The 25,777-nt window shown below is 39.6% G+C and overlaps 1 protein-coding gene across 4 annotated transcripts in view; it reads right to left on the reverse strand.

Moving 5' to 3' along the window:
* The window catches only part of LOC139750396 (armadillo repeat-containing protein 8-like), an 86,391-nt gene that overhangs the window by 45,980 nt on the left and 14,634 nt on the right, over positions 1-25,777 (reverse strand). For 3 of the 4 annotated variants that reach the window (XM_071665140.1, XM_071665138.1, XM_071665139.1), the window contains exons 3-6: positions 17,275-17,489; positions 10,730-10,941; positions 6,330-6,454; positions 583-781 (exon numbers count right to left, since the gene is read on the reverse strand). In XM_071665140.1, the coding sequence (XP_071521241.1) occupies positions 583-781; positions 6,330-6,454; positions 10,730-10,941; positions 17,275-17,489 (751 nt within the window). The remainder of the gene's footprint in view (positions 1-582; positions 782-6,329; positions 6,455-10,729; positions 10,942-17,274; positions 17,490-25,777) is intronic. The other variant, XM_071665141.1, reaches the window with a different exon arrangement.

The following is a 25,777-nucleotide window of genomic DNA, read 5'->3' on the forward strand; positions in this document are numbered from 1 at the left end:
TGCAAAAGGATGTCTCTGGAAAGGAGAGATGCTACCAAGGCCACTGGGATGTTAACATGATGGTTGACTACTACTGGTGCTTGAAAACAGATAATCCAAGCAGATTTCACATGAAAAATAGATCAAAAAGAAGTTTTGTTCACATTAGCTTAACCTATTAAGCTGGACTGGCAGTGCTGAATAGTTGCACCACAGATATTCAAATTACTCAAATTACTCAACATACCACGTTTTCTTTCTGATTACATTCATGGAAACAGAAGTGCATTCAGAACAAGTGTTATTTTACTCTCCAAAACAGTAAGTTTTAATATCGACTGCAATCACACAAAAAAGAACTATATGGCTTTTTGAAATCTATATAAGACAAAATAAACTACCTAAGTAACATTAAAGTACAAGTCAGAATTAGTTGAAATCCCTATCTTTTCTTTACCTTAAACAAACTTTTCCTACAGCAGACCAGTGCAATTAATTGTCTTTTTTTAAAGACATAATGCAAATACATAAACAACCATTACTGCCATACTCCATAAAATATTTAAATATTTACCATCTTTAAAAACTAAGGATCATGCTTACCAAACATTGCAATGTCTTGAATATGATTCTAGGATCATCGGCTGACAGTGCACCAGAACGGTGCAAAAAGCTGAGTGATGTGGCTGCAGCAAGCTGCATGTCCCGGGGTCGATCCCTCGCCATAAGTCCTACAAGCAGGTCTGGCACAGCCTTCCCTCCATAACTTTTGGTGGCTATTACGGATGACACTCTTTCATTGCTGTATCAAAAAGATAGATAATTTTCTCTGAAACTTAAAAATTCAAGGAAAAGTATATTCCTACAAGACAAAATCAATAATGTCTGACACCCAAACGCTAACATTATCATACCAAAAGTCAAATTTCCAATTTTCCATACAGGTCTCACTTCAAAAGAGGGAACAAGCTTACTAGATACAAGTAATGACAAGGTTTGCAGAGATAGCAAGAAAGTCATATGCTCTTCTGTTTTATTTTATTATTATTATTTTGCTTTGTCGCTTTCTCCCGCGTTTGCGAGGTAGTGCAAAGAAACAGACAAAAGAAATGGCCCAACCCACCCCCATACACATGTATACACATACACGTCCACACACGCAAATATACATACCTATACATCTCAATGTACACATATATATATACACACACAGACACATACATATATACCCATGCACACAATTCACACTGTTTGCCTTTACTCATTCCCATCGCCACCTCGCCACACATGGAATACCATCCCCCTCCCCCCTCATGCGTGCGAGGTAGCACTAGGAAAGGACAACAAAGGCCCCATTCGTTCACACTCAGTCTCTAGCTGTCATGCAATAATGCCTGAAACCACAGCTACCTTTCCACATCCAGGCCCCACACAGCTTTCCATGGTTTACCCCAGACGCTTCACATGCCCTGATTCAATCCACTGACAGCACGTCAACCCCGGTATACCACATCGATCCAATTCACTCTATTCCTTGCCCGCCTTTCACCCTCCTGCATGTTCAGGCCCCGATCACTCAAAATCTTTTTCACTCCATCTTTCCACCTCCAATTTGGTCTCCCACTTCTCATCGTTCCCTCCACCTCTGACACATATATCCTCTTGGTCAATCTTTCCTCACTCATTCTCTCCATGTGCCCAAACCATTTCAAAACACCCTCTTCTGCTCTCTCAACCACGCTCTTTTTATTTCCACACATCTCTCTTACCCATACATTACTTACTCGATCAAACAACCTCACACCACACATTGTCCTCAAACATCTCATTTCCAGCACATCCACCCAATTGCACACAACTCTATCCATAGCCCATGCCTCACAACCATACAACATTGTTGGAACCACTATTCCTTCAAACATACCCATTTTTGCTTTCAGAGATAATGTTCTCGACTTCCACACATTCTTCAAGGCTCCTAGGATTTTCGCCCCCTCCCCCACCCTATGATTCACTTCCGCTTCCATGGTTCCACCTGCTGCCAGATCCACTCCCAGATATCTAAAACACTTTACTCTTCCAGTTTTCCTCCATTCAAACTAACCTCCCAATTGACTTGACCCTCAACCCTACTGTACCTAATAACCTTGCTCTTATTCACATTTACTCTTAACTTTCTTCTTTCACACACTTTACCAAACTCAGTCACCAGCTTCTGCAGTTTCTCACATGAATCAGCCACCAGCGCTGTATCATCAGCGAACAACAACTGACTCACTTCCCAAGCTCTCTCATCCACAACAGACTTCATACTTGCCCCTCTTTCCAAAACTCTTGCATTACCTCCCTAACAACCCCATCCATAAACAAATTAAACAACCATGGAGACATCACACACCCCTGCCACAAACCTACATCATCAGTGGATAACTTGAAGAGGTAATCACATTTCATGGATAACGTGCTTGCAATGGCTATGGGCAGTGATAAATGTTGAATAGGAGTAGGAGGAAGGAGAGTTTTTCCAAGCCCAATATGCCTGATCTCTTTCCAGAATGGCCTAAGAACAGGAATGCTGAACCATAGTTTGGAAGAAGAGGTCATTTTGGAGGAATAGGGGATAAATGCTTCCATTTCAACAACAAAATCTCTGCTATACATTTGCCAGAGGCAGAAGCACCACCGCATAATCGACAGTAATTTACCCAAGGAAAGTCAGAAAAGAATATTCATAAGTTATTCTAATCAACTTGTATTTCAATTTCTAAAAGATGGTACTGAAGAAGGAGCCATGTGAGGAGTGCTCATCATCCTCAAAGGATCAGACTAGGTTTCTCTGGATGTGTGTGGAGTTGACCAAGTTGAGAAGAAAGGAGAGATAGGTAGTATGTTTAAGGAAAGTACCTTGGATGTTCTGGTTCTGAAAGAAACAAAGCTTGAGAGGGAATGAATGATTTGAAAATGTCTTAAGAATGGTGTCTGGGGTTGAGGTGAGGGCAAAAGCTACGGAAGGGGTAGCACTGCAGCTGAAGCAGTTGTGGGAAAGTATGCAAGACTATAAGGAAGTTAGCCCCAGAGTGATGTACATAAAAATGACAGAAGACTGCAAGAGATGGGTGATTATTATTGCTTAAGTACCTGGCTATCAGAAGAATGATAATGAAAGGCATGTGTTTTGGGAGCAGGTGAGTGAGTATGTCAGCACCTTTGATGCAAGAGACCAGGTATCACTGACAGGTCATCTAAACAGTTAAGGCTATAATTGGGGGCCATGGGGTATTCAATAATGTGAATGGAAATGGTGAAAAGTTTCCAAAGATGTGTGCAGAAAAAAGTCTGGTGATTGGGTATACCTGGTTTAAAAAGAGGGACATGCACAAATATACATATCTGAGTAGGAAAGATGGTCAGTGGACATTATTGGTTTAAATACAAACTGACAGGCACGCCAAAGAGGGAAACCTGGATGTGAATATCTGAATGTGTTGAGAAGGGAAACTGATGGGATGTCTGATCACTGCTTTATGGGGCCATGAAGATTTACATTTTTGAAAAAGCTATAACATAATGAGTGGGAAGAGAGTGGTGAAAGTGAGCAAGCTGGGAAAAGACTTATGAGAAGAAACATCATCAAAGACTGAATCTAAAATAACAAAAGGTGAGAGTAAATGAAACTAAGGAAGTGGGTGAAGAATGGGATGTATATTGGGAAGTAGTGCTGGCATGTGCGAGAGAAGTGCGTGGCATGCAGAATGTGGGAGGTGGGCAAGTGAGGAAGGGTAGTGAATGGTGGGATGATAAAGTTGCTAGTGAAAGGAAAAAAGGAAGGTAAATGGGCAGTAATTACAGGACAGTCGTGCAAATGATTGGGTCATGTATAAGAGAAAGTGGCAGAAGGTCAAGAGGAAGGTGCAGGGGTTGAAAAAGATGGCAAATTAGAGTAGGAATGAGGAAGTATCAGTGACATCAAATGAGAATATAAAGGCATAGTGCCTTTGTACAATGGCACTATGCACGCATTCCGCCAATCCTCAGGCACCTCACCATGAGTCATACATACATTAAATAACCTTACCAACCAGTCAACAATACAGTCACCCCCTTTTTTAATAAATTCCACTGCAATACCATCCAAACCCGCTGCCTTGCCGGCTTTCATCTTCCGCAAAGCTTTCACTACCTCTTCTCTGTTTACCAAATCATTTTCCCTAACCCTCTCACTTTGCACACCACCTCGACCAAAACACCCTATATCTGCCACTCTATCATCAAACACATTCAACAAACCTTCAAAATACTCACTCCATCTCCTTCTCACATCACCACTACTTGTTATCACCTCCCCACTTGTGCCCTTCACAAGTGAGTGAGTGAGTGCTCAAATTACAGAGGTATAAGTTTGTTGAGTATTCCTGGTAAATTATATGGGAGGGTATTGATTGAGAGGGTGAAGGCATGTACAGAGCATCAGATTGCAGAAGAGCAGTGTGGTTTCAGAAGTGGTAAAGGATGTGTGGATCAGGTGTTTGCTTTGAAGAATGTATGTGAGAAATACTTAGAAAAGCAAATGGATTTGTATGTAGCATTTATGGATCTGGAGAAGGCATATGATAGAGTTGATAGAGATGCTCTGTGGAAGGTATTAAGAATATATGGTGTGGGAGGAAAGTTGTTAGAAGCAGTGAAAAGTTTTTATCGAGGATGTAAGGCATGTGTACGTGTAGGAAGAGAGGAAAGTGATTGGTTCTCAGTGAATGTAGGTTTGCGGCAGGGGTGTGTGATGTCTCCATGGTTGTTTAATTTGTTTATGGATGGGGTTGTTAGGGAGGTAAATGCAAGAGTTTTGGAAAGAGGGGCAAGTATGAAGTCTGTTGGGGATGAGAGAGCTTGGGAAGTGAGTCAGTTGTTGTTCGCTGATGATACAGCGCTGGTGGCTGATTCATGTGAGAAACTGCAGAAGCTGGTGACTGAGTTTGGAAAAGTGTGTGGAAGAAGAAAGTTAAGAGTAAATGTGAATAAGAGCAAGGTTATTAGGTACAGTAGGGTTGAGGGTCAAGTCAATTGGGAGGTGAGTTTGAATGGAGAAAAACTGGAGGAAGTGAAGTGTTTTAGATATCTGGGAGTGGATCTGGCAGCGGATGGAACCATGGAAGCGGAAGTGGATCATAGGGTGGGGGAGGGGGCGAAAATCCTGGGGGGTTTGAAGAATGTGTGGAAGTCGAGAACATTATCTCGGAAAGCAAAAATGGGTATGTTTGAAGGAATGGTGGTTCCAACAATGTTGTATGGTTGCGAGGCGTGGGCTATGGATAGAGTTGTGCGCAGGAGGATGGATGTGCTGGAAATGAGATGTTTGAGGACAGTGTGTGGTGTGAGGTGGTTTGATCGAGTGAGTAACGTAAGGGTAAGTGAGATGTGTGGAAATAAAAAGAGCGTGGTTGAGAGAGCAGAAGAGGGTGTTTTGAAATGGTTTGGGCACATGGAGAGGATGAGTGAGGAAAGATTGACCAAGAGGATATATGTGTCGGAGGTGGAGGGAACAAGGAGAAGAGGGAGACCAAATTGGAGGTGGAAAGATGGAGTGAAAAAGATTTTGTGTGATCGGGGCCTGAACATGCAGGAGGATGAAAGGAGGGCAAGGAATAGAGTGAATTGGAGCGATGTGGTATACCGGGGTTGACGTGCTGTCAGTGGATTGAAGCAGGGCATGTGAAGCGTCTGGGGTAAACCATGGAAAGCTGTGTAGGTATGTATATTTGCGTGTGTGGACGTATGTATATACATGTGTATGGGGGGGGGGCCATTTCTTTCGTCTGTTTCCTTGCGCTACCTCGCAAACGCGGGAGACAGCGACAAAGTATAATAAATATAAATAAAATAAATACAAAGAGGTTTTGGAAAGATGTTAATATTGACAGGGAAAATAAGAGAAGAAATGGGAACATCGATGAACAGGGCATGTGAGGAAGTGGTTACTGAAGGGAACAGTCATCTGAGATGTAGAGAGATAGCCTTTAGTGACACTATGTCACCTTTGCACATCATTCCTCTAATTCATACTTTCAATCATCATCGATGTGAATTTCCTCCTTTTCCTTCTACTTTTTGTTTTACTAAAATAGTTACCTTTGTTTCTCCTAACTGATCTTTCTATTTCACCTTTGTAATGACACTTTTAATTGGGTCAATAATGGATTCCTAATCTGATTACCATCTATTACTCACTTTATGTGATTTTCTAAAAGCTTTCCCATTACATCTAACTGTTAAGAAAGAAAAGGAGAGAGAAAAACTTTAAAGATAATACTTCTTATACCTAATATAAGAGGACAAAAAGCAATGAGACATACTTGTAACACATTGCAGCTAAGCAATGTAAAGCTGGAAGCTGGACTCTGGAAACTGGAGAACAGAGCATACAGGCTACAAGATCTGCTCCTCCTGCATCCACTAACTGCTGCTGTTGCTCACATGTCTGTAAATGCACAGGGAACAATGAAGATGATACGTTTTCAGCAAAACATAAATCCTAATAATCTCTAAATCTATCTATGGTCAGGTGTAATCATCTAACTTCTCAATGTACAACATGCCTCATCATCAAAGCACATCTACTAAATTTTCCTGAATCCCAACACTTCTCGCTAAACTTATTAAATGTCTCCAACTACTCTGAGCTTGCAAACCAACATTAACCCTTTCACTTGTATGAATGAAGATTCTGTGTTCTGGATATACTGCACTCAGGGAAAATGAATGCATGCCCTGCATTTGGAATTTCTTTAATTTTCCTGTTAATCTCCAGAATTCAGACTCACCCCTGCAAGATTATTATACTTTTTTCATGCATATTTCTGCCCAACTGGTCAGTTATCCTGAGATATGAACGTGAGGAGGTGTTACATACTCACAGCCTTTCAGAAGAGGTAAGTCGATTTCCTCTATCCCAGCCAGGGAGGTCATGTGCGTGTTTCCACACTACTAAGTGAAAACAAAAGCCTCAAGATGTACTAATATTGTAATCAAAAAGTAAGGTAGTGAAATAAGAGGCACTTGCACTGCCTAGTGTCATGCCAAAAATCATTATAAATGCAATTAATACCAACTTTATCAAACTCATTTATAAGCCTCAAGGTTGTTTTCACATTTCTTTCTTTCTTCTCTTGTTTAGCTAGTGAAGTTTAATCTATTCCCATTTACTCCACCTTTTATTACCCCCCTATCAACTCCATCCCCCCCTCACCCTCCCATCCACTTCATACACCTATCTATCCCATCTTCCCTCAGTTTCCCATGTACAACAATTTCTTCATGTTAGATCTATCTATATCTCTGATGCCATTTCCAACTGGAACTCCCTCAAAGGGGTGGCCACAGCAATAAAGTCTCCATTACTGGTGAATCTAGAGACTGCGTATGAGAGAGACGAGTGGAATGTTTTAAGGGATGTGTTATGGATATATGTGGTTGGGGAATAAGGGGATGGATGGTATGCATATGTATGAATGGATGGGAAGCTGAGCAATAGTTGTGGTATACATGTGGGTGTGAGGCAGGACTGTGTGATGACACTGAGGCTTTTTAACTTATTTATGGATGAAGTGATAAGGAGGTGAAAGCAAAACTATGGGAAAGGAGGTGCAAAGTTGGTGTGGTGGTGAGGTATGGTGGCTACTGACAAGACTATTTGCAGATGATACTGTGTTGTTTGCCGAGAGTAATGAGGAGTTGAGGATTGTAAATGTGTTTTATAATGTGAATAAGCAAGGGTAATCAAAAGTAAATGTAAGTAAAAGCAAAGTAATGGTGTGAAGGAAACAGTGAAAGTATAGATTTTGCTAAACCATAAAGAGTGAAATAAGAAAGTGCACTAACAGCTGTCTTACAGATATGGGGGGAGAAAGACTAGAAGATGTGAGAGAATTTAAATGTTTAAGAGCTATCTTGGGTAAGTTTGGTGATATGGTAGGAGAAACTAGGGAGAGAGCAGGTACATGGTAGAAGAGTTATTGCATCTCTTAATAATATAATGAAGAGTAGAGGTGTCAGTATGGAAAAGAAGAAAGGGTCAAGGGACAGCAAAGTCCTCCTAACCATGACTTATGCAGCCAAAACATGGACATGGAATGAGTCACAGATGTCAAGCATCCAAGCTGCAAAAATGAGAGGAGCATGTGGTACGACTAGATGGAATGAAGAAAGACATGAGATGTATGAAAGATTTGGTATGGCAGGGAATGCAAAGGAAATGAATTGCGGAGTGGTAGAATGGGTGAAACACGATACTTTAGGGTGGTTTGGGGGGAAAAATACAAAACAGGGAGTTTACAAGATGAGCACATGATAGTACAGTTAAAGAAATCAGTGTGAGAGGGCCATTTGTAGCATGGGGAAATAAGAATGAAAGAGTGCTGGAGGAAGAGAAATGGTGGAAGAAAACATGGAATGGTGTATGTGAGAGAGGCATGTAAGAACAGGGGTAAATGGAGACTTTTGCAGTAGCAACCCCCATGATGGGAGTTCCCAGAAGGAACAGGAATCAGAAATACAGACAGATAGATAGTGCCATTTTGATAAACCTCTAAAACAATTTGGACCACAGCAGAATATGGAGGCTACATACTGTCAACATAAGTGAGCATTTATACATGTAATGCCATTATAAATGTTATCAAATGAGGAACAATTATACTAACTACCTGCTTTCACACTGTCAAAATACTGTGGTATTCTATAATTCTTTAATGTTTATTACATCAAGATACACAATCCACTGACCTATTAACATTTTAAACTATGAAAAGTCTGGCTCTCTATAATGTAACCAAAAAAGAACAAAAAAAAGGACATTTTAGATATCAATTCTGAACTCTACCTGTGTTGGCTGAAGCCATCAGGGATATGTGTCAGGTCTCTGTATAGTGAGGTTGTGAAGTGGTGTAACTTCAAGCAGTCAGAATTTGGCAGCACCAAACATACAACACTACACTATACTGTAGGAACTGTAATTCACCTACAAGAGAATGCCTGCATCTCCACAGAATTCTTTGGTCACTATTTTAACACCAAAGAGGCAAGAATCCAACTGCATCCTTCTACCAAAAAGAACACTCAATCGCTCCAACTCAACAAAACTCTACCTAATCCAGACATCAAATATGACACAAGTATCATTCACTCACTACACTGCATCCATCAATGTAAAAGCAACAAACTAAAGGCCTTCAGAACACTACAGTCAGAGACTGGCAACACTAAACATACAACACTACACTACACTAGGGGAACAGTGATTTATCCAGAACAGAATGTCTGCATCTACAGAGAATTCTTCGGTCACTCTTTTAACAACAAACAGACAACAAACTGCTTCCTTCCATCAATTTCAATATTCACTAGTTCCCACTCAACAAAGAATCAACTATTTCAGGCCTCATATATGACATGCACATCATTCACTCTCTATATCACAAACATCAACACAAAAGCAACAAACTAAATTCCCTCAGAACACAAAATGGTGCCAGGACAAGAAAAAGAATCCCTTAGTATCCTCAACAGACAATTCATCCACTCCATCGTAAACTACTCCTCATCTGCCCGTCAATAACAAATACAGCGAAGCTGCAAAACACACAAAACAGAGTGCCCAGAACAATCGCTGGCTGTTAAGCAGCAATAAACACTCAACACCAACACAACAAAGATCCTCCCATTACAATCCCACCTCAATATGATTGGCACTCAATTATTTGTAACTGTTCTTGACTTCAGGAACATCCACTCACAGATTCTCCCACACCCAACAAACTCAAAACTGACAAAACATACAAGCATCGAAATGACCCATCGAGCACTAAATATGTGCCCTCTCAGCTCAGTCTTGAATATCATCAAACCTGTCATACACCCAACTGAAACCACACTCCCCACTCTCATATGAGTTAGACTTTCTCATCTATGCTCTGTACATCAACTAACCCTACAATATCATACTGAAATAACACAACTCTAGACCCCTCACCCCCATGATGCAACTACTTAATGGAGACAGTGAGCACTGATTGTTCTATTGCCCCAACTCTCTGCCCAAAGACACACATCACCACACTTTATGACCTGTGGTCCCACCTGGTGGACAAGGCCAGCTTCATGAGTGTTGCTGGGGCCCTATAGAATATAACAGGGGCTCCTTAGTCAGAAAGGTAAAGTAAGGTATATCAATCCTGGGGATAGGGAATGATACCATCCATGTATGTCCTGTGTGTTTCAGGAGGCAACAAAGACAAATAGAACAAGGGGGCTGAAATTACACCCTTCTTATTATACCACTTTAAAAAATTAAGAACTATAAGTCCTTTAAGTAATGCAAGCAAGTATGAAAATAAAATTCAATATAAACAAATGACACTCCTACATACTTTTACTATTTGATACACGAAAATGGCTTACTTTGCAGACAAATGTTACCAATACTATACCCAAACATAAATATCTAATATTCCCAGATGTGTACATTTTCACAAGTAGAGAGCCCAACATCTAAACTCCATTAATATCTACATGATTAAGCCTTTTTCAAAGAACCAGAATTTCTATACATTACAATTAATAAGACTTAAGAGAAGATACTTAAGTACTTATACACAATGAATACAAACATATTAACTCAGCAGTACCTAAATACTTCAAAGTCAATCCAATTAATGCTATGATCATGCTTCACAAAAAAAACATCAAGTGCACAAACCCTGGATACCTTGCAGGCATGAGCAAGGATGTTGGCAACACACTCCTGGTTGCTAGGTGGATGATAACCATGCTGTATGAGTGTAGTGAGAAGCTTATGATCCCAGGATGGTGGTGGGGGTGCACAGCCCTGACGATAAACTGACCTCAAACAGCAAAGGATCATCTGAGTATAAGCACTCATGCCACCTCCACCAGAACACGTCTCAAGTTCTGATTGAAGAAGAGTAAGTGAAAATGGTTTATCAATTTAACATAAACAAAACATTCTTTAAACAATCAATGGTTCAATGTATCAATAAAAAGTTCACATAATCTGTCACAAGTGGTTGCAGGAACACTGCCTACATTTCACACAATGTGTGACTTTTGTGGGAATTAATCTTTTGCAGTCCTCTGTCCTAGCAGCATTCTTCTTGTGCAATGACATTCCTATCACCTCTTCAAAAATAAAATAAGTATCACTATGCTTCAAGATCATTAGCCATATCTCTTGCCAAAAGACAAGTGTATACAAAACAGAAAAAAGTAATAATGCAAAATGCAATACACAGAGGTTGAGCATCCCAAATCCAAAACCTAAAAGGCTCCAAAATCCAAAACTTTTTGAGCAGCGACATGACATTTTCAGTGGAAACTTCCACACCTGACGTCACTTGCCCATGCAGGGCTCTGATGCTCTGTTGGTGCCCGTTTATTACAAACCATCATCACCCCCAGACCTACGTGCATTACTAACCATGTCTTTCGCTTATTCTCTGCTCTGTGGTACAAAGATATTGTTGAAAATGTCAAAAAGGCCTCCAGAGTCTGTCAGTAAGCTGGAAGAAGTGGATATTTAAGAAATTTTTGATACTGATAATAAGGGTCCGGTTGTTCACTCACTGACCAACAGTGAAACAGCTGAAATGGTTTTGAATCAAGGTGATCATGATAACAGGGATGATGAAGATGACTTTCTTAATACTGCAAAAAAAGTGCCCACAGACAACATGGTCAAAATATGTGATGGACTTACTGAAGGACTAGAGCAGCATGCATTCATAACAGAACAAGAAATCATGTCAGTTATAAAATCAAAGAGAGACTTCTATGACAAAAACCATTGTTAATGAGGCAGGTGAGTCTGGAGAAAACATTTAAAAAAGTCATCCAGCAGAATGCCTCCTCATCCCTAGAGGATCCACTTCCTGTTCCCTCAACTTCTGATATTCCTTCTCACAATGTCAACAGATATACCCTCCCCCTTAAGTTTCTCAGGCCATATGTAGTTCTAAAGACTGTTGCTGCATTATCTTCTTTTGTAAGCAGAGATATTTTTTTTTTTTTTTTTTTTGTCGCTGTCTCCCGCGTTTGCGAGGTAGCACAAGGAAACAGACGAAAGAAATGGCCCAACCCACCCCCATACACATGTATATACACACACGTCCACATATGCAAATATACATACCTATACATCTCAATGTACACATATATATACACACACAGACACATACATATATACCCATGCACACAATTCACACTGTCTGCCTTTATTCATTCCCATCGCCACCTCGCCACACATGGAATATCGTCCCCCTCCCCCCTCAAGTGTGCGGGGTAGCGCTAGGAAAAGACAACAAAGGCCTCATTCGTTTACACTCAGTCTCTAGCTGTCATGCAATAATGCCCAAAACCACAGCTCCCTTTCCACATCCAGGCCCCACACAGCTTTCCATGGTTTACCCCAGACGCTTCACATGCCCTGATTCAATCCACTGACAGCACGTCAACCCCGGTATACCACATCGATACAATTCACTCTATTCCTTGCCCGCCTTTCACCCTCCTGCATGTTCAGGCCCCGATCACTCAAAATCTTTTTCACTCCATCTTTCCACCTCCAATTTGGTCTTCCACTTCTCCTCGTTCCCTCCACCTCCGACACATATATCCTCTTGGTCAATCTTTCCTCACTCATCCTCTCCATGTGCCCAAACCATTTCAAAACACCCTCTTCTGCTCTCTCAACCACGCTCTTTTTATTTCCACACCTCTCTCTTACCCTTACATTACTTACACGATCAAACCACCTCACACCACACATTGTCCTCAAACATCTCATTTCCAGCACATCCACCCTCCTGCGCACAACTCTATCCATAGCCCACGCCTCGCAACCATACAACATTGTTAGAACCACTATTCCTTCAAACATACCCATTTTTGCTTTCAGAGATAATGTTCTCGACTTCCACACATTCTTCAAGGCTCCCAGGATTTTCGCCCCCTCCCCCACCCTATGATTCACTTCCGCTTCCATGGTTCCATCCGCTGCCACATCCACTCCCAGATATCTAAAACACTTTACTTCCTCCAGTTTTTCTCCATTCAAACTTACCTCCCAATTGACTTGACCCTTAACCTTACTGTACCTAATAACCTTGCTCTTATTCACATTTACTCTTAACTTTCTTCTTTCACACACTTTACCAAACGCAGTCACCAGCTTCTGCAGTTTCTCACATGAATCAGCCACCAGCGCTGTATCATCAGCGAACAACAACTGACTCACTTCCCAAGCTCTCTCATCCCCAACAGACTTCATACTTGCCCCTCTTTCCAAAACTCTTGCATTTACCTCCCTAACAACCCCATCCATAAACAAATTAAACAACCATGGAGACATCACACACCCCTGCCGCAAACCTACATTCACTGAGAACCAATCACTTTCCTCTCTTCCTACACGTACACATGCCTTACATCCTCGATAAAAAATTTTCACTGCTTCTAACAACTTGCCAACCACACCATATATTCTTAATACCTTCCAAAGAGCATCTCTATCAACTCCATCATATGCCTTCTCCAGATCCATAAATGCTACATACAAATCCATTTGCTTTTCTAAGTATTTCTCACATACATTCTTCAAAGCAAACACCTGATCCACACATCCTCTACCACTTCTGAAACCACAGAACATTATTTTCACGTAAAATCTGAATTTCATCACCACCTAAAATGCCATGTTTGAACGTAACATGACCAGCAACATCATTGCTTTGAAATTTTTCTCAGTTTTCAGTACATTTACAGCTACTAGTAATTATCGTAAATTAAATGCTTATTTGTTTTTATTATCCCTGGGGATAGGGGAGAAAGAATACTTTCCACGTACTCCTTGCTTGTTGTAGAAAGCGACTAAAAGGGGAGGGAGCAGGGGGTTGGAAATCCTCCCCTCCCATTTATAATTTTCCAAAAGAAGGAACAGAGAGGTGGGCCAATTGGGGATATACCCCCTAAGGCTCACTCCTCAGTTCTTAACGCCACCTCGCTAACATGGGATATAGCAAATATGTATGAAAAAAAAATTGTTTTCATATCTCAAATAAAACCTAAAAAATACAGTGTACTGCAACCTTTTAATGAAAACACAGCATTGTGGTGAAAACTGAAAACCTGCAGTTGTCTGCTGTTACTATTTAACACTCGATACAGATATTCTACTGATGTTAATGTGCTGCTTAGTTTCCTTAAATGCATTATTTTTTCCTTGTGTTAATGGTTTTTTATATTTTTTTTACTGAAAAGTACTTATGTGTGAATAAGTGTAAGAAAATGACTGCTTATCAGTAGCATATAAATTCAGAGTCAGGAATGAAGGGGATGCCAAACAACCAAAGACTGTCCAAATAGGTGGCTGAGGATGAGACACCTTAGCTTTCTGATGGTTCAGTGTTACACAAACTTTGTTCCATGCACAAAATTATCAAAAATATTGTATAAATTACCTTCAGGCTATGTTTATAAGGTGTATATGAAACATAAATGGATTTTGTGTTTAGACCTGGGTCCCATCCACAAGATATCTCATTATGTACATACAAATATTCCAATCTGAAAAAATAAAAAAAATCCAAAACACTTTTGGTTCCAGGCATTTTGGACAAGGGATACTCAATCTGTATATTGCACTCTAAAACTTTCTACTAACAAAACTAATACCAAAAGAATTCCTCTCAGCAGAAAATATAAAAATAATTCAAATTACCTCAACAAAATGCAAAACCTTTGTAGTTGGTATATAGTTTTTCAATTTCAATTAAAGGAGACCCAATTCTTGCCAAGTTACGACAAGACAAGGTATGAAATCTATGCATTAACATTCTAACATACATGTTTATAAGGCCTTCATGTGTACAGCAGCAAACTCTTGATTTTTCTTTACGCAATATTTCATAAGTAAAAATAAATATATTTCATAAGTCCGAGATAATGTTCTCGACTTCCACACATTTTTCAAGGCTCCCAAAATTTTCGCCCCCTCCCCCACCCTATGATCCACTTCCGCTTCCATGGTTCCATCCGCTGACAGATCCACTCCCAGATATCTAAAACACTTCACTTCCTCCAGGGAACGAGGAGAAGAGGGAGACCAAATTGGAGGTGGAAAGATGGAGTGAAAAAGATTTTGTGTGATCGGGGCCTGAACATGCAGGAGGGTGAAAGGAGGGCAAGAAATAGAGTGAATTGGAGTCATGTGGTATACAGGGGTTGACGTGCTGTCAGTGGATTGAAGCAAGGCATGTGAAGCGTCTGGGGTAAACCATGGAAAGCTGTGTAGGTATGTATATTTGCGTGTGTGGACGTGTGTATGTACATGTGTATGGGGGGGGGGGGGTTGGGCCATTTCTTTCGTCTGTTTCCTTGCGCTACCTCGCAAACGCGGGAGACAGCGACAAAGTATAAAAAAAAAAAAAAAAAAAAAAAAAAATATTCTATAAATTCATGTGATATATGTAAAATTGTCACACATTTCAGGGATTTCAGATAAAAAGAAGATGCAAAATCATACATTCACTGCTAAGAAAAAACATGCAACATCAACTTTCTACAGCAATGATATAATGCCGTATCTCCAAAAGCAATGAATCAGCACTTTTCTTTGAGATATACCAATATTTAGTTACATAATTATTTTGCAATAACATTTCATCCCCCCAGATTATGGCTCCTACTCTGAATTGGCAATGTACCTAACTTTATATCAAGCTCTTAAAAACAGTAAAAAATTTTACTAAAAAAGTGAAGAGCGCATGAAAAACAGTTCTCAGTGAAGGAAGGTTTGTCTAAGAGGATCTGCATGTCTGAAGTAGAGGGAGTGAGAGTACTGTAACTTCCTGCCTACATGTACATACAGTGAGATTTTGCCAGTACAGCAAGGTTTGCACATAGCGTTCATGGGAAAGACTACAAAAAAATAAAGAGAAAAAAGAAAAATAGTGAAGATAACATTAAAACAAAGATACAACAAATTATTCAAAATTCATATCATGAAAATGCTAAAAACAAACACAATGATGTTTATTTGACATTTCAAAAGGCAAGATGCATACAATAATGCCTGCTTGACATCTCAGAAGGCAAGATGCATAAGCCAGAGAGCAAGAATGTCTTTTACAGGTCTTAGCATTCTGCTGTATGATCAGTGAGTCCTGTGAAAAAGCATCTGCCAGCATAATACATCTTATGGTGGTTGAAAGAAGTGAATTCTCATGGATAAACCTCAGTTTGAGGTCTTAACTCCCCAATGAGCTAGCACTCTCTCAGATGCTCATACAGCTATGTCCAAAGGTGAAAAATCCTAATAAAGGACACACCAGACACAAGAAAATAAAAGAAAATGAATGATCTGAAAAAATAGAATGAAGTGTAGAAAAGTGGCAAAACAAAAGGTAGACACATGCATGGTGTATGAAAGCATAGGATATCCATCAAGAGCAAGATGGGTTAATTTCAATGAAAAAGAAAGCAAAACCAGCAATCCTAACACTAAGGATGTAGTATTATCACAATTATCATTTTATGACATCAGGGACCCTATCATGGAAGGGGCACCTGCAGCTTACAGACTGCACTATTTCAGTAGTTGGTAAATACTGGACTCTCCCATAGTAAGAAGCTCCTTTAAGAGAGTGCACTTCCTTTCATCAGCCGAAAACAATACAACCTTACCAAAGGTAACTTTTCACAAAGTGGAGTCTAGCAACACTAAGTGTATAATATGGTTCCAGATATCATCAACACTATCATGGTTTTCATCATATCTAATATGTTCCCATTTTCCTTTAAGGCCCTTCCTCTTAAGCTTGTACTTGAACTAGTTCAGTCAGCTAAAAGACATCATCATGTAAGTGTCTAGGGTAAAACATGTTAAGACAAATGAAATGACCAACAGCTTCTTTGGTTATCTTACTATACTGCACTTTACCAAACACAAATATATTATCAAGAATATTTCTTTAACCATGCCCAAAGTATGTTCAACCACTGGGAACATGCAGTGACACATGTGGTATTAACTAAAGTAAACTCTGAAATCCATTAAACCTATTTTAATGAAGGAATTGCACCAGTATATACCATTTTTAAAGCTTTATTTCTATAAGTTTCTAGGATCAGTACCATAGCATATATGATAGTAGATGTGCAAAATATATATGGTTTTGCACTTGATCAAAATACACACCTCATACTTAAAAGGATGTGAAAATTACTTACGTTCCCAAAGAACAGGTAATAAACCAGCCTGTACCAAAGATGCTGCATGTTCTGGGAGGCCTTTGGCTAGTGAGTTCAAGACTGTTGCAACCTCTGTCTTCAGAATAACATCTAAGTCTGGTGCACGAAGAATCTGCAGTAGTCGCACTACTACTCCTTGCTCAATAATGGACCCTTTCTCACGCACACTTCCAATCACAGCAAACTTCAATTCACTGTAATAGGAGTGAATATTAAATATACTGCTTTCCTCTAATATACGTTAGGTCAGAAAATATAAAAAAATATTTCCAAGAACTTATGATGTGTAGTGAAATTCTTCCAATTCAAAGTAGCTTGATCCTTGCCAAATTAGTAGAAATTCTGAAATAGCACATAATCATGATAATCATAATAGTAATAATAATAATAATGAAAATAATAATAATAATAATAATAATAATAATAATAATAATAATAATAATAATAATAATAATAAAAATCTATCCCTGAGGATGGAGAGAAAGAATACTTCCCATGTATTCCCTGCGCGTTGTAAAAGGCAAATAAAAGGGGAGGGAGCGGGTGGCTGGAAATCCTCCCCTCCCATTTTTAATTTTCCAAAAGAAGGAACAGAGAAGGGGTCAAGTGAGGATATTCCCTCCATGGCTCAGTCTTCTATTCTTAATACTACCTCGCTAATGCGGGAAATGGCAAATATGTATGAAAAAAAAAAAAAATAATAATAATAATAATAATAATAATAATAATAATAATAATAATAATAATAATAATCTATCCCTGTGGATAGGGGAGAAAGAATACTTCCCACGTATTCCCTGCATGTCGTAGAAGGCACCTAAAAGGGGAGGGAGCAAGGGGTTGGAAATCCTTCCCTCCCTTTTTTACTTTTCCAAAAAAAATGGAACAGAGAAGGGGGCTAAGTGAGGATATTCCCTCTAAAGCTCGGTCCTCTGTTCTTAGTGTTACCTTGCTAACGCAGGAAATGGTGAATATGAATGAAAGATAAATAAAATAATAATATTTTGAGCAATTGGGGCCTGAATATGCAGGAGGGTGGAAGGCGTGCACAGAAGAGTGAACTGGAACAATGTGGTATACTGGACCAGGACATGTGAAACATGAGGCAAACCATGGAAAGGTCTGTGGGGCCTGGATGTGGATAGGTAACTGTGGTTTCTGTGCATTACACGTAAAAACTAGAAGCTGAGTGTGAGTAGACATGGCCTTTTTTCATCTGTTTCCTGGTCCTACCTCACTAATGCAATGGGTGATGCTGTTTCCTGTAGGGCAGGGTGGCACCAGGAATGTATGAAGGCAAGCAAGTATGAATATGTATTGGTATATATGTGTATATGTATGTGCATGCATGTATTTATGTATATGTTGATATGTTTATGTATGTATATGTAAGTGTAAATGCATGGATATATATATTTGTGTATATGTGTGGATGGGTCTTTCTTTGTCTGTTTCCTGGTGCTACCTCACTGATGTGGGAAACAGCGATCAAAACAATAAATAAATATAATAACTAACAAACATAATAGTAAAAATAATATTTTTCATATTTAGATGCCATTACCCAAGATAGCAAGGTAGTGCCAATAATAGAAGAATACCCAGGTTCACTCATATATACTCGCTAGTTATCATGTCTAATGCACCAAGATCAAACCTTTCTATGGTTCCCCCTGGAAGCTTCATATGTCTTGGTTCAGCCAATTAACAGTTGGTTGCCCCCTATACATCATTTCACTCTACTTTGTTCAATCCCATGCGTACTTCACACCCTCTTACATATTCAGACCTAAAACACTCAAAATCTATTTCACTCCATCCTTCCATTTCCTAAGTTTCTCCCTTTTCCTTGTTCCTTCCACTTCCAACACATGTATACCCTCTTAGTCATCCTCTCCAAATGTCCACCCCATTTCAGCACACCCTCTTCATCTCTTTCAAACATACTTCTCTTACTACCATACCTTTCTCCTACCCTATAATTTCTTATTCTATCAATCCTCCTCACGTGATATATTATCCTCAAACATTTAATCCATAATTATCTATTTAGGGTCCTGGTCTCGCATCCATGCAACTCCATCAGAAATACTATGTCATCAATCATACTCATCTCTGCCCTTACAGGCAATGACTTCTCTTTTCAAACATTCCTCATTGTGCTTAGGACTTCAGCCTGGTCATCTACCATAAAGCTCACCAGCTTCCATGGTTCCATTTACTGTCATGTCCACCCCCAAGTATCTAAAACATCCTACCTCCTCATGGTTCTCTCCTTTCAATTCACACTCTACCTAATCATTCAATCCGTACTAATAAACCTAGTAACCTAGTCAATATCTGGTGAAGTCTTATGGGATCTTCTACCCTCACAGCCCTGACTGGACCCAGGCTCCTAGGTTTGGGTTGGGTTGCTGGCCAACCAAGCTGCTGGAGGCCACAGCCTGCAGGCCTACATGGCCCTCACTGCCTGACTGGTCTGGAATACTTTGTAGGTATATCCTGAGCACTCTTAAACTTCTCTACTGTGCATCCCATGGTGTTTCTGATGATAGCTGAAAAGGTGTTGAAAGAATCTTAGGCCCTGGATATCAAAGTGTGCTCGATTTGTGCATATCACACCTTTGGAATTCCAAGGTACTATTCTAGGATGATATTTCTGAGTGTACGTCTGAAAGCATACCTTCTAGGATTTTCCAGATATAGATAATGATATGCCTGTCCCATTTGGGCTCCAAAAAGTTTCCCATAATGTAATTCCTTTACAACATTAATATGCCCTATGACAGATTCTTGAACACTTTCTAATCCTGCAATTCAACCTGATTTATGAGGTGATGTTAGAACACTGCAATATTCAGATTGTGAAAGAATTGGTGCCCTGAATAATATCATCATTGAATTTTCTTCTCTTGTCTTGAAAGCCTGCAGGAACCATCCCACCATCCTTCTGAAGAACACAACCATTGTGGTCACTAAAGGTTAGGCTAATTATACATCATATAATACATGAGGTTTTCCTCAGATTTCATCTGGTTTGTGTAAGCACCTGTGTCTGTCCATTCTGTATTCATTTTATTTTCATATTTTCCCCATACCACAGGAGATAAAACTTAACCCCACTAAAAAGCATACTCTTCTCAGTGGTCTTACTAAAATCTTTGTTTGTGTCTTTTTTTAGCCTTTCAGCATCCTCTATTAGTGTGATGCTCATACTTCTTGCATATGAAACTCCAGTTAATGCTCGCATCACTGTCAGATACAAGAATGAGGGTCAGGAACCTTGCCTTTATTCACATTTACTAGGTTAACTTGCAAAAATTCTTTTCTAATTTTCCATGGGTAAATTACTGTCTCTTCTGTGGTGATGCCTCTGTCTCAGCCAAATACATAGCAGAGGTTAATGTTAAGCAAATAGAAGCAATTATCCCCTCTTCCTTTATGACAACCTCTTCTTCCAATCCATGGTTCAACCATTCTTGTTCTGAGGTTATTCAGTCAAAGTATTTTGCATACTGGGCTTGGAAAAACTCTCCTTCCTCTAACTCCCATTCAGCATTTATCACTGTCCATAACTATAGCAAATACCTTACTGTGAAGCAAAGCATTCATCTATTCACAGGAAGTGTGAAAAACTCCTCTTTATCCACAGATAGGTCCCTCTGGTCTTCAGTTAAGGGCAATGCCAACATTTGTCCCTCCCACCTTCCTTCATGTTTCCATTCTGATGGTACTATGGTTGTCTCTCCCATAGACAAAGCAACTCTCTTTGGTTTTCGTTTCTCTTCAAACAATGCCTTGGATGACTCTTACATTCCTTTTACCCCTGATGTTCCTCTTACTAATCCTATGTCCCTCCCCATAACCTCTCTTCAAACTGTCTTAAAAGCACTTCTCTCTCTAAATGCAAACAAGGTTTATGATCCTGATGGCATCCAGCCCCATACACTGCAAGAGCGTGCCTCTAAACTTGCACCTGTGCTTGCTCTTCTTTTTCTGCTTAAAAACCAGCACATTTTCTTCCCCTTTGAAGCACAAATCAGTACATCCCATCCCTAAAACGAGTGACCATACTAACATCTCTAAAGTATCATCTTGTTTCTTTGACATGTGCCACTTCCAAAGTCTTTATTTCCCTCCTCAACTCCTATTTTGTCAGACATCTTGAACCTCACAGTCTTCTTTCTGATAACCAGTATCACTTCCATAAAGCAAGATTCACTGGTGATATTCTTCCCTATCTTACTGATGTCTAGTTATCATCCCTGAAAGATTTTCAGGAATCCCATGCAGTTGCTCCTGATATATAAAAAGGTTTTGACAGGGTGTAGCATCAGAGTCTCATCTCTAAGCTCCGCTCTTTTGGTTTCCCTCCCTCACTTATTTCCATCACATCTAGCTTCATCTCCGGCCAATCTATATTCATAATTACAGGAGAATCAGTCTCTGTCCTGTAGCCTCCACTTTTTTCCATTTTACTAATGATTTCCTTTATTCTACATATGAATAAATGGACTCAAGTGCTGAAGATTCAGTACTGCACTCTTCCATATCCTTTCATTCTGCTCCTTCTCTCACTTGAGCTGCATCTTGTCTCAACACAATTTCCTTGATAAACTCAGACTTGGACAAGATATCTCAGTTAGTTAAAAAAAAATCTTGTTAAGTTTAATGTCTCCATGACCCAGTTTCTGCCCGTCTCTCTAATGAATATTTCTCACATCTTTCCTCTCTCCTTTGACAGTTCAGTAATTCCACCTCTTAAGTCAATGCTCATACTTGATACTACTTTAACATCCACTCTATCTTGGAAACCCCTCATTACCGAAATAGTTCAGTCTTCCTCTTAAGAAACTGAAAGTTCTGTTTAGGTGTCGAAATTTCTTTTCCTCCAAACAGATGATCTGTTTATACAAAGGACAGAATCCATCCCTGTATGGAATACTTCTCTCACATCTGGGGTGGTCCTAGCTTTAAACCTTATTCGACAGAGTCATGTCAAAAATGGTTTAACTTATCAACTCTCCCAAGATAACTTGAAAACTTGACCCACATGCCCTATGCAGCAATAGAGATTCACCTTCCCTATTCTACAGGTATCCCACACAACTTTTCTCTCTCCTTCATTGGTCCTGTAATTCCACCTCTTAACTTAATGAACATACCATGGCATTATTGTTAAATCCACTCTGTCACAGCAACACTATATTATGAAAACAGCTAAGTCTGCCTCTAAGAAACTTAGAGTTCTGTTTAGTTGTCAAAATTTCTCTTCTTCTAAACAGATGCTCTCTATACAAAAGGCTGATCCATCCCTATATGGATCACTGCTCTCACATCTTGAGTGGTTCTAGCTCTGCAGCCTTCCTTAACAGAAAGCAGTCCAACTTATCAACTCTCCAGGATAACTTGAAACTTTCCCTTTGCCACAATGTTGGTTCACCTTCCCTCTTAGGTATTAATCTGGTTTTTGCTGCCAAGAACTGTCTGCTTGTTTGCTCCCAGCACTAGCTAGACCATGCAATACTTGTGATAACTGTTTCTGTCCCTTCAACTTGAAGCTCTGGAACTATTTACCCTATCTTTCCCAATAGCTATTACCTGGTACTTTTTAAAAGACAGGCTTTTCACTTCTAAAATTCTTAATACTTTCTTTTGTCTCCTCTTTTTCCTTTTCATTAATTCACATTAAGGCCTGGCCTTAATGTCAACTTTTGTCGATGACTGGAGCCTAAAAAATAAGAAAATTAACTTAATGATTACTTGCATTTTCTTAGTTACAATGACAATTTGCAGGTTATTCTCTTTGAATTATCTGTTTAGCCTCTGACCTTTACCACATTAATCTGTGGGTTTCTGATATCTTTCATCATCAGAAACAGCCTCAAAAGGACTCAAAGGTCTGTTACTGTTTGAATTCCCTTGTATCTATTTATTTATATTTATCATACTTTGTCGCTGTCTCCCGTGTTAGCGAGGTAACTCAAGGAAACAGACGAAAGAATGGCCCAACCCACCCACATACACATGTATATACATACACGTCCACACACGCACATATACATACCTATACATTTCAACGTATACATATATATACATACACAGACATATACATATATACACATGTACATAATTCATACTTGCTGCCTTTATTCATTCCCGTTGTCACCCGGCCAAACATGCAATGACACCCCCCCCTTCCCCCACATGCGCATGAGGTAGCACTAGGAAAAGACAACAAAGGCCACATTCGTTCACACTCAGTCTATAGCTGTCATGTATAATGCACCGAAACCACAGCTCCCTTTCCACATCCATCCCCCACAAAACTTTCCATGGTTTACCCCAGATGCCTCACATGCCCTGGTTCGATCCATTGACAGCACATCGACCCTGGTATACCAAATCATTCCAATTCACTCTATTCCTTGCAAGCCTTTCACCCTCCTGCATGTTCAGGCCCCGATCGCTCAAAATCTGTTTCACTCCATCTTTCCACCTCCAATTTGGTCTCCCACTTCTTGTTCCCTCCACCTCTGACACATATATGTTTCCTCACTCATTCTCTCCATGTGACCAAACCATTTCAATACACCCTCTTTTGCTCTCTCAACCACACTTCTTTTATTACCACACATATCTCTTACCCTTTCATTACTTACTCGATCAAACCACCTCACACCACATATTGTCCTCAAACATCTCATTTCCAACACATCCAGCCTCCCCCGCACAACCCTATCTATAGCCCACGCCTCGCAACCATATAACATTGTTAGAACCACTATTCCTTCAAACATACCCATTTTTGCTTTTCGAGATAATGTTCTTGACTTCCACACATTCTTCAACACTCCCAGAAATTTCACCCCTCCCCCACCCTGTGACTCACTTCTGCTTCCATGGTTCCATCTGCTGCCAAAGCCACTCCCAGATATCTAAAACATATCACTTCCTCCAGTTTTTCTCCATTCAAACTTACCTTCCAATTGACTTGTCCCTCAACCCTACTGAACCTAATAACCTTACTCTTATTCACATTTACTCTCAGCTTTCTTCTTTCTTCTTTCACACACTTTACCAAACTCAGTCACCAGCTTCTGCAGTTTCTCACACGAATCACCCACCAGCACTGTATCTTGAGCGAACATTATCTGACTCACTTTCCAAGCCCTCTCATCCACAATAAACTCTTGCATTCACCTCCCCAACCCCATCCATAAACAAATTAAACAACCATGGAGACATCATGCACCCCTGCCGCAAAGTGACATTCACTAGGACCAATCACTTTCTTCTCTTCCTACTCGTACAAATGCCTTACATCCTCAATTAAACTTTTCACTGCTTCTAGCAACTTGCCTCCCACACCATATTCTCTTAATACCTTCTACACAGCATCTCTATCAACTCTATCATATGCCTTCTCCAGATCCATAAATGCTACATACAAATCCATTTGTTTTTCTAAGTATTTCTCACATACATTCTTCAAAGCAAACACCTGATCCACACATCCTCTACTACTTCTGAAACCACACTGCTCTTCCCCAATCTGATACTCTGTACATGCCTTCACCCTCTCAATCAATACCCTCCCATATAATTTCCCAAGAATACTCAACAAATTTATACCTCTGTAATTTGAATACTCACCTTTATCTACTTTGCCTTTGTACAATGGCACTATGCATGCATTCCCCCAATCCTCAGGCACAATGAGCCATACATACATTGAATATCCTCACCAACCAGTCAACAACACAGTCACTCCTTTTTAATAAATTCCACTGCAATACAATCCAAACCCATAGCCTTGCCGGCTTTCATCTTCCGCAAAGCTTTCACTACCTCTTCTCTGTTTACCAAACCATTCTCCTGGACCCTCTCACTTCACACACCACCTCAACCAAAACATCCTATATCTGCCACTCTATCATCTAACACATTCAACAAGCCTTCAAAATACCCTTGTATAATACCATATACAAATGAGCAGAAAAGGACCTAATGGAATTCAATGATGAGAAATTCAAACAAATGATTTAAGGGATACTTAACAGTATTTCAGAAATGTACATGCATACAAAGGCCTTATAGGAAAAGATATAGAGAGGACAGTAAGTGTCAACTGGGAATCAATATAAATGATAAACTTGAAATCAAAGAACCCATTGATAAGATAGCACCATCACACAAAATAATGAGTGGTAGAATACTAAGAACTTTTGCAACTAGAAGTAAAAAGCTAATGGTGAAAATGTTTAATGTATCTATGAGAAGTATATGATGGCCAGTTAAGCAAACTGAAATAAACAAAATATAGAAAATTCAAAAACATTTTACATGCAAAATCATATGAACTACCATGAAAGTTTTAGAGAACTTAAGTTGTATATTCTAGAAAGATGTAGAGAAAGATACAAGACATTATATACCTGAAAAGAGGAGGAAGGTATAAAAAGCAACACCCTCAAACTGA

The sequence above is a fragment of the Panulirus ornatus genome, chromosome 9, assembly GCF_036320965.1.
Source record: "Panulirus ornatus isolate Po-2019 chromosome 9, ASM3632096v1, whole genome shotgun sequence".
In the NCBI taxonomy this organism is placed as follows: domain Eukaryota; kingdom Metazoa; phylum Arthropoda; class Malacostraca; order Decapoda; family Palinuridae; genus Panulirus; species Panulirus ornatus.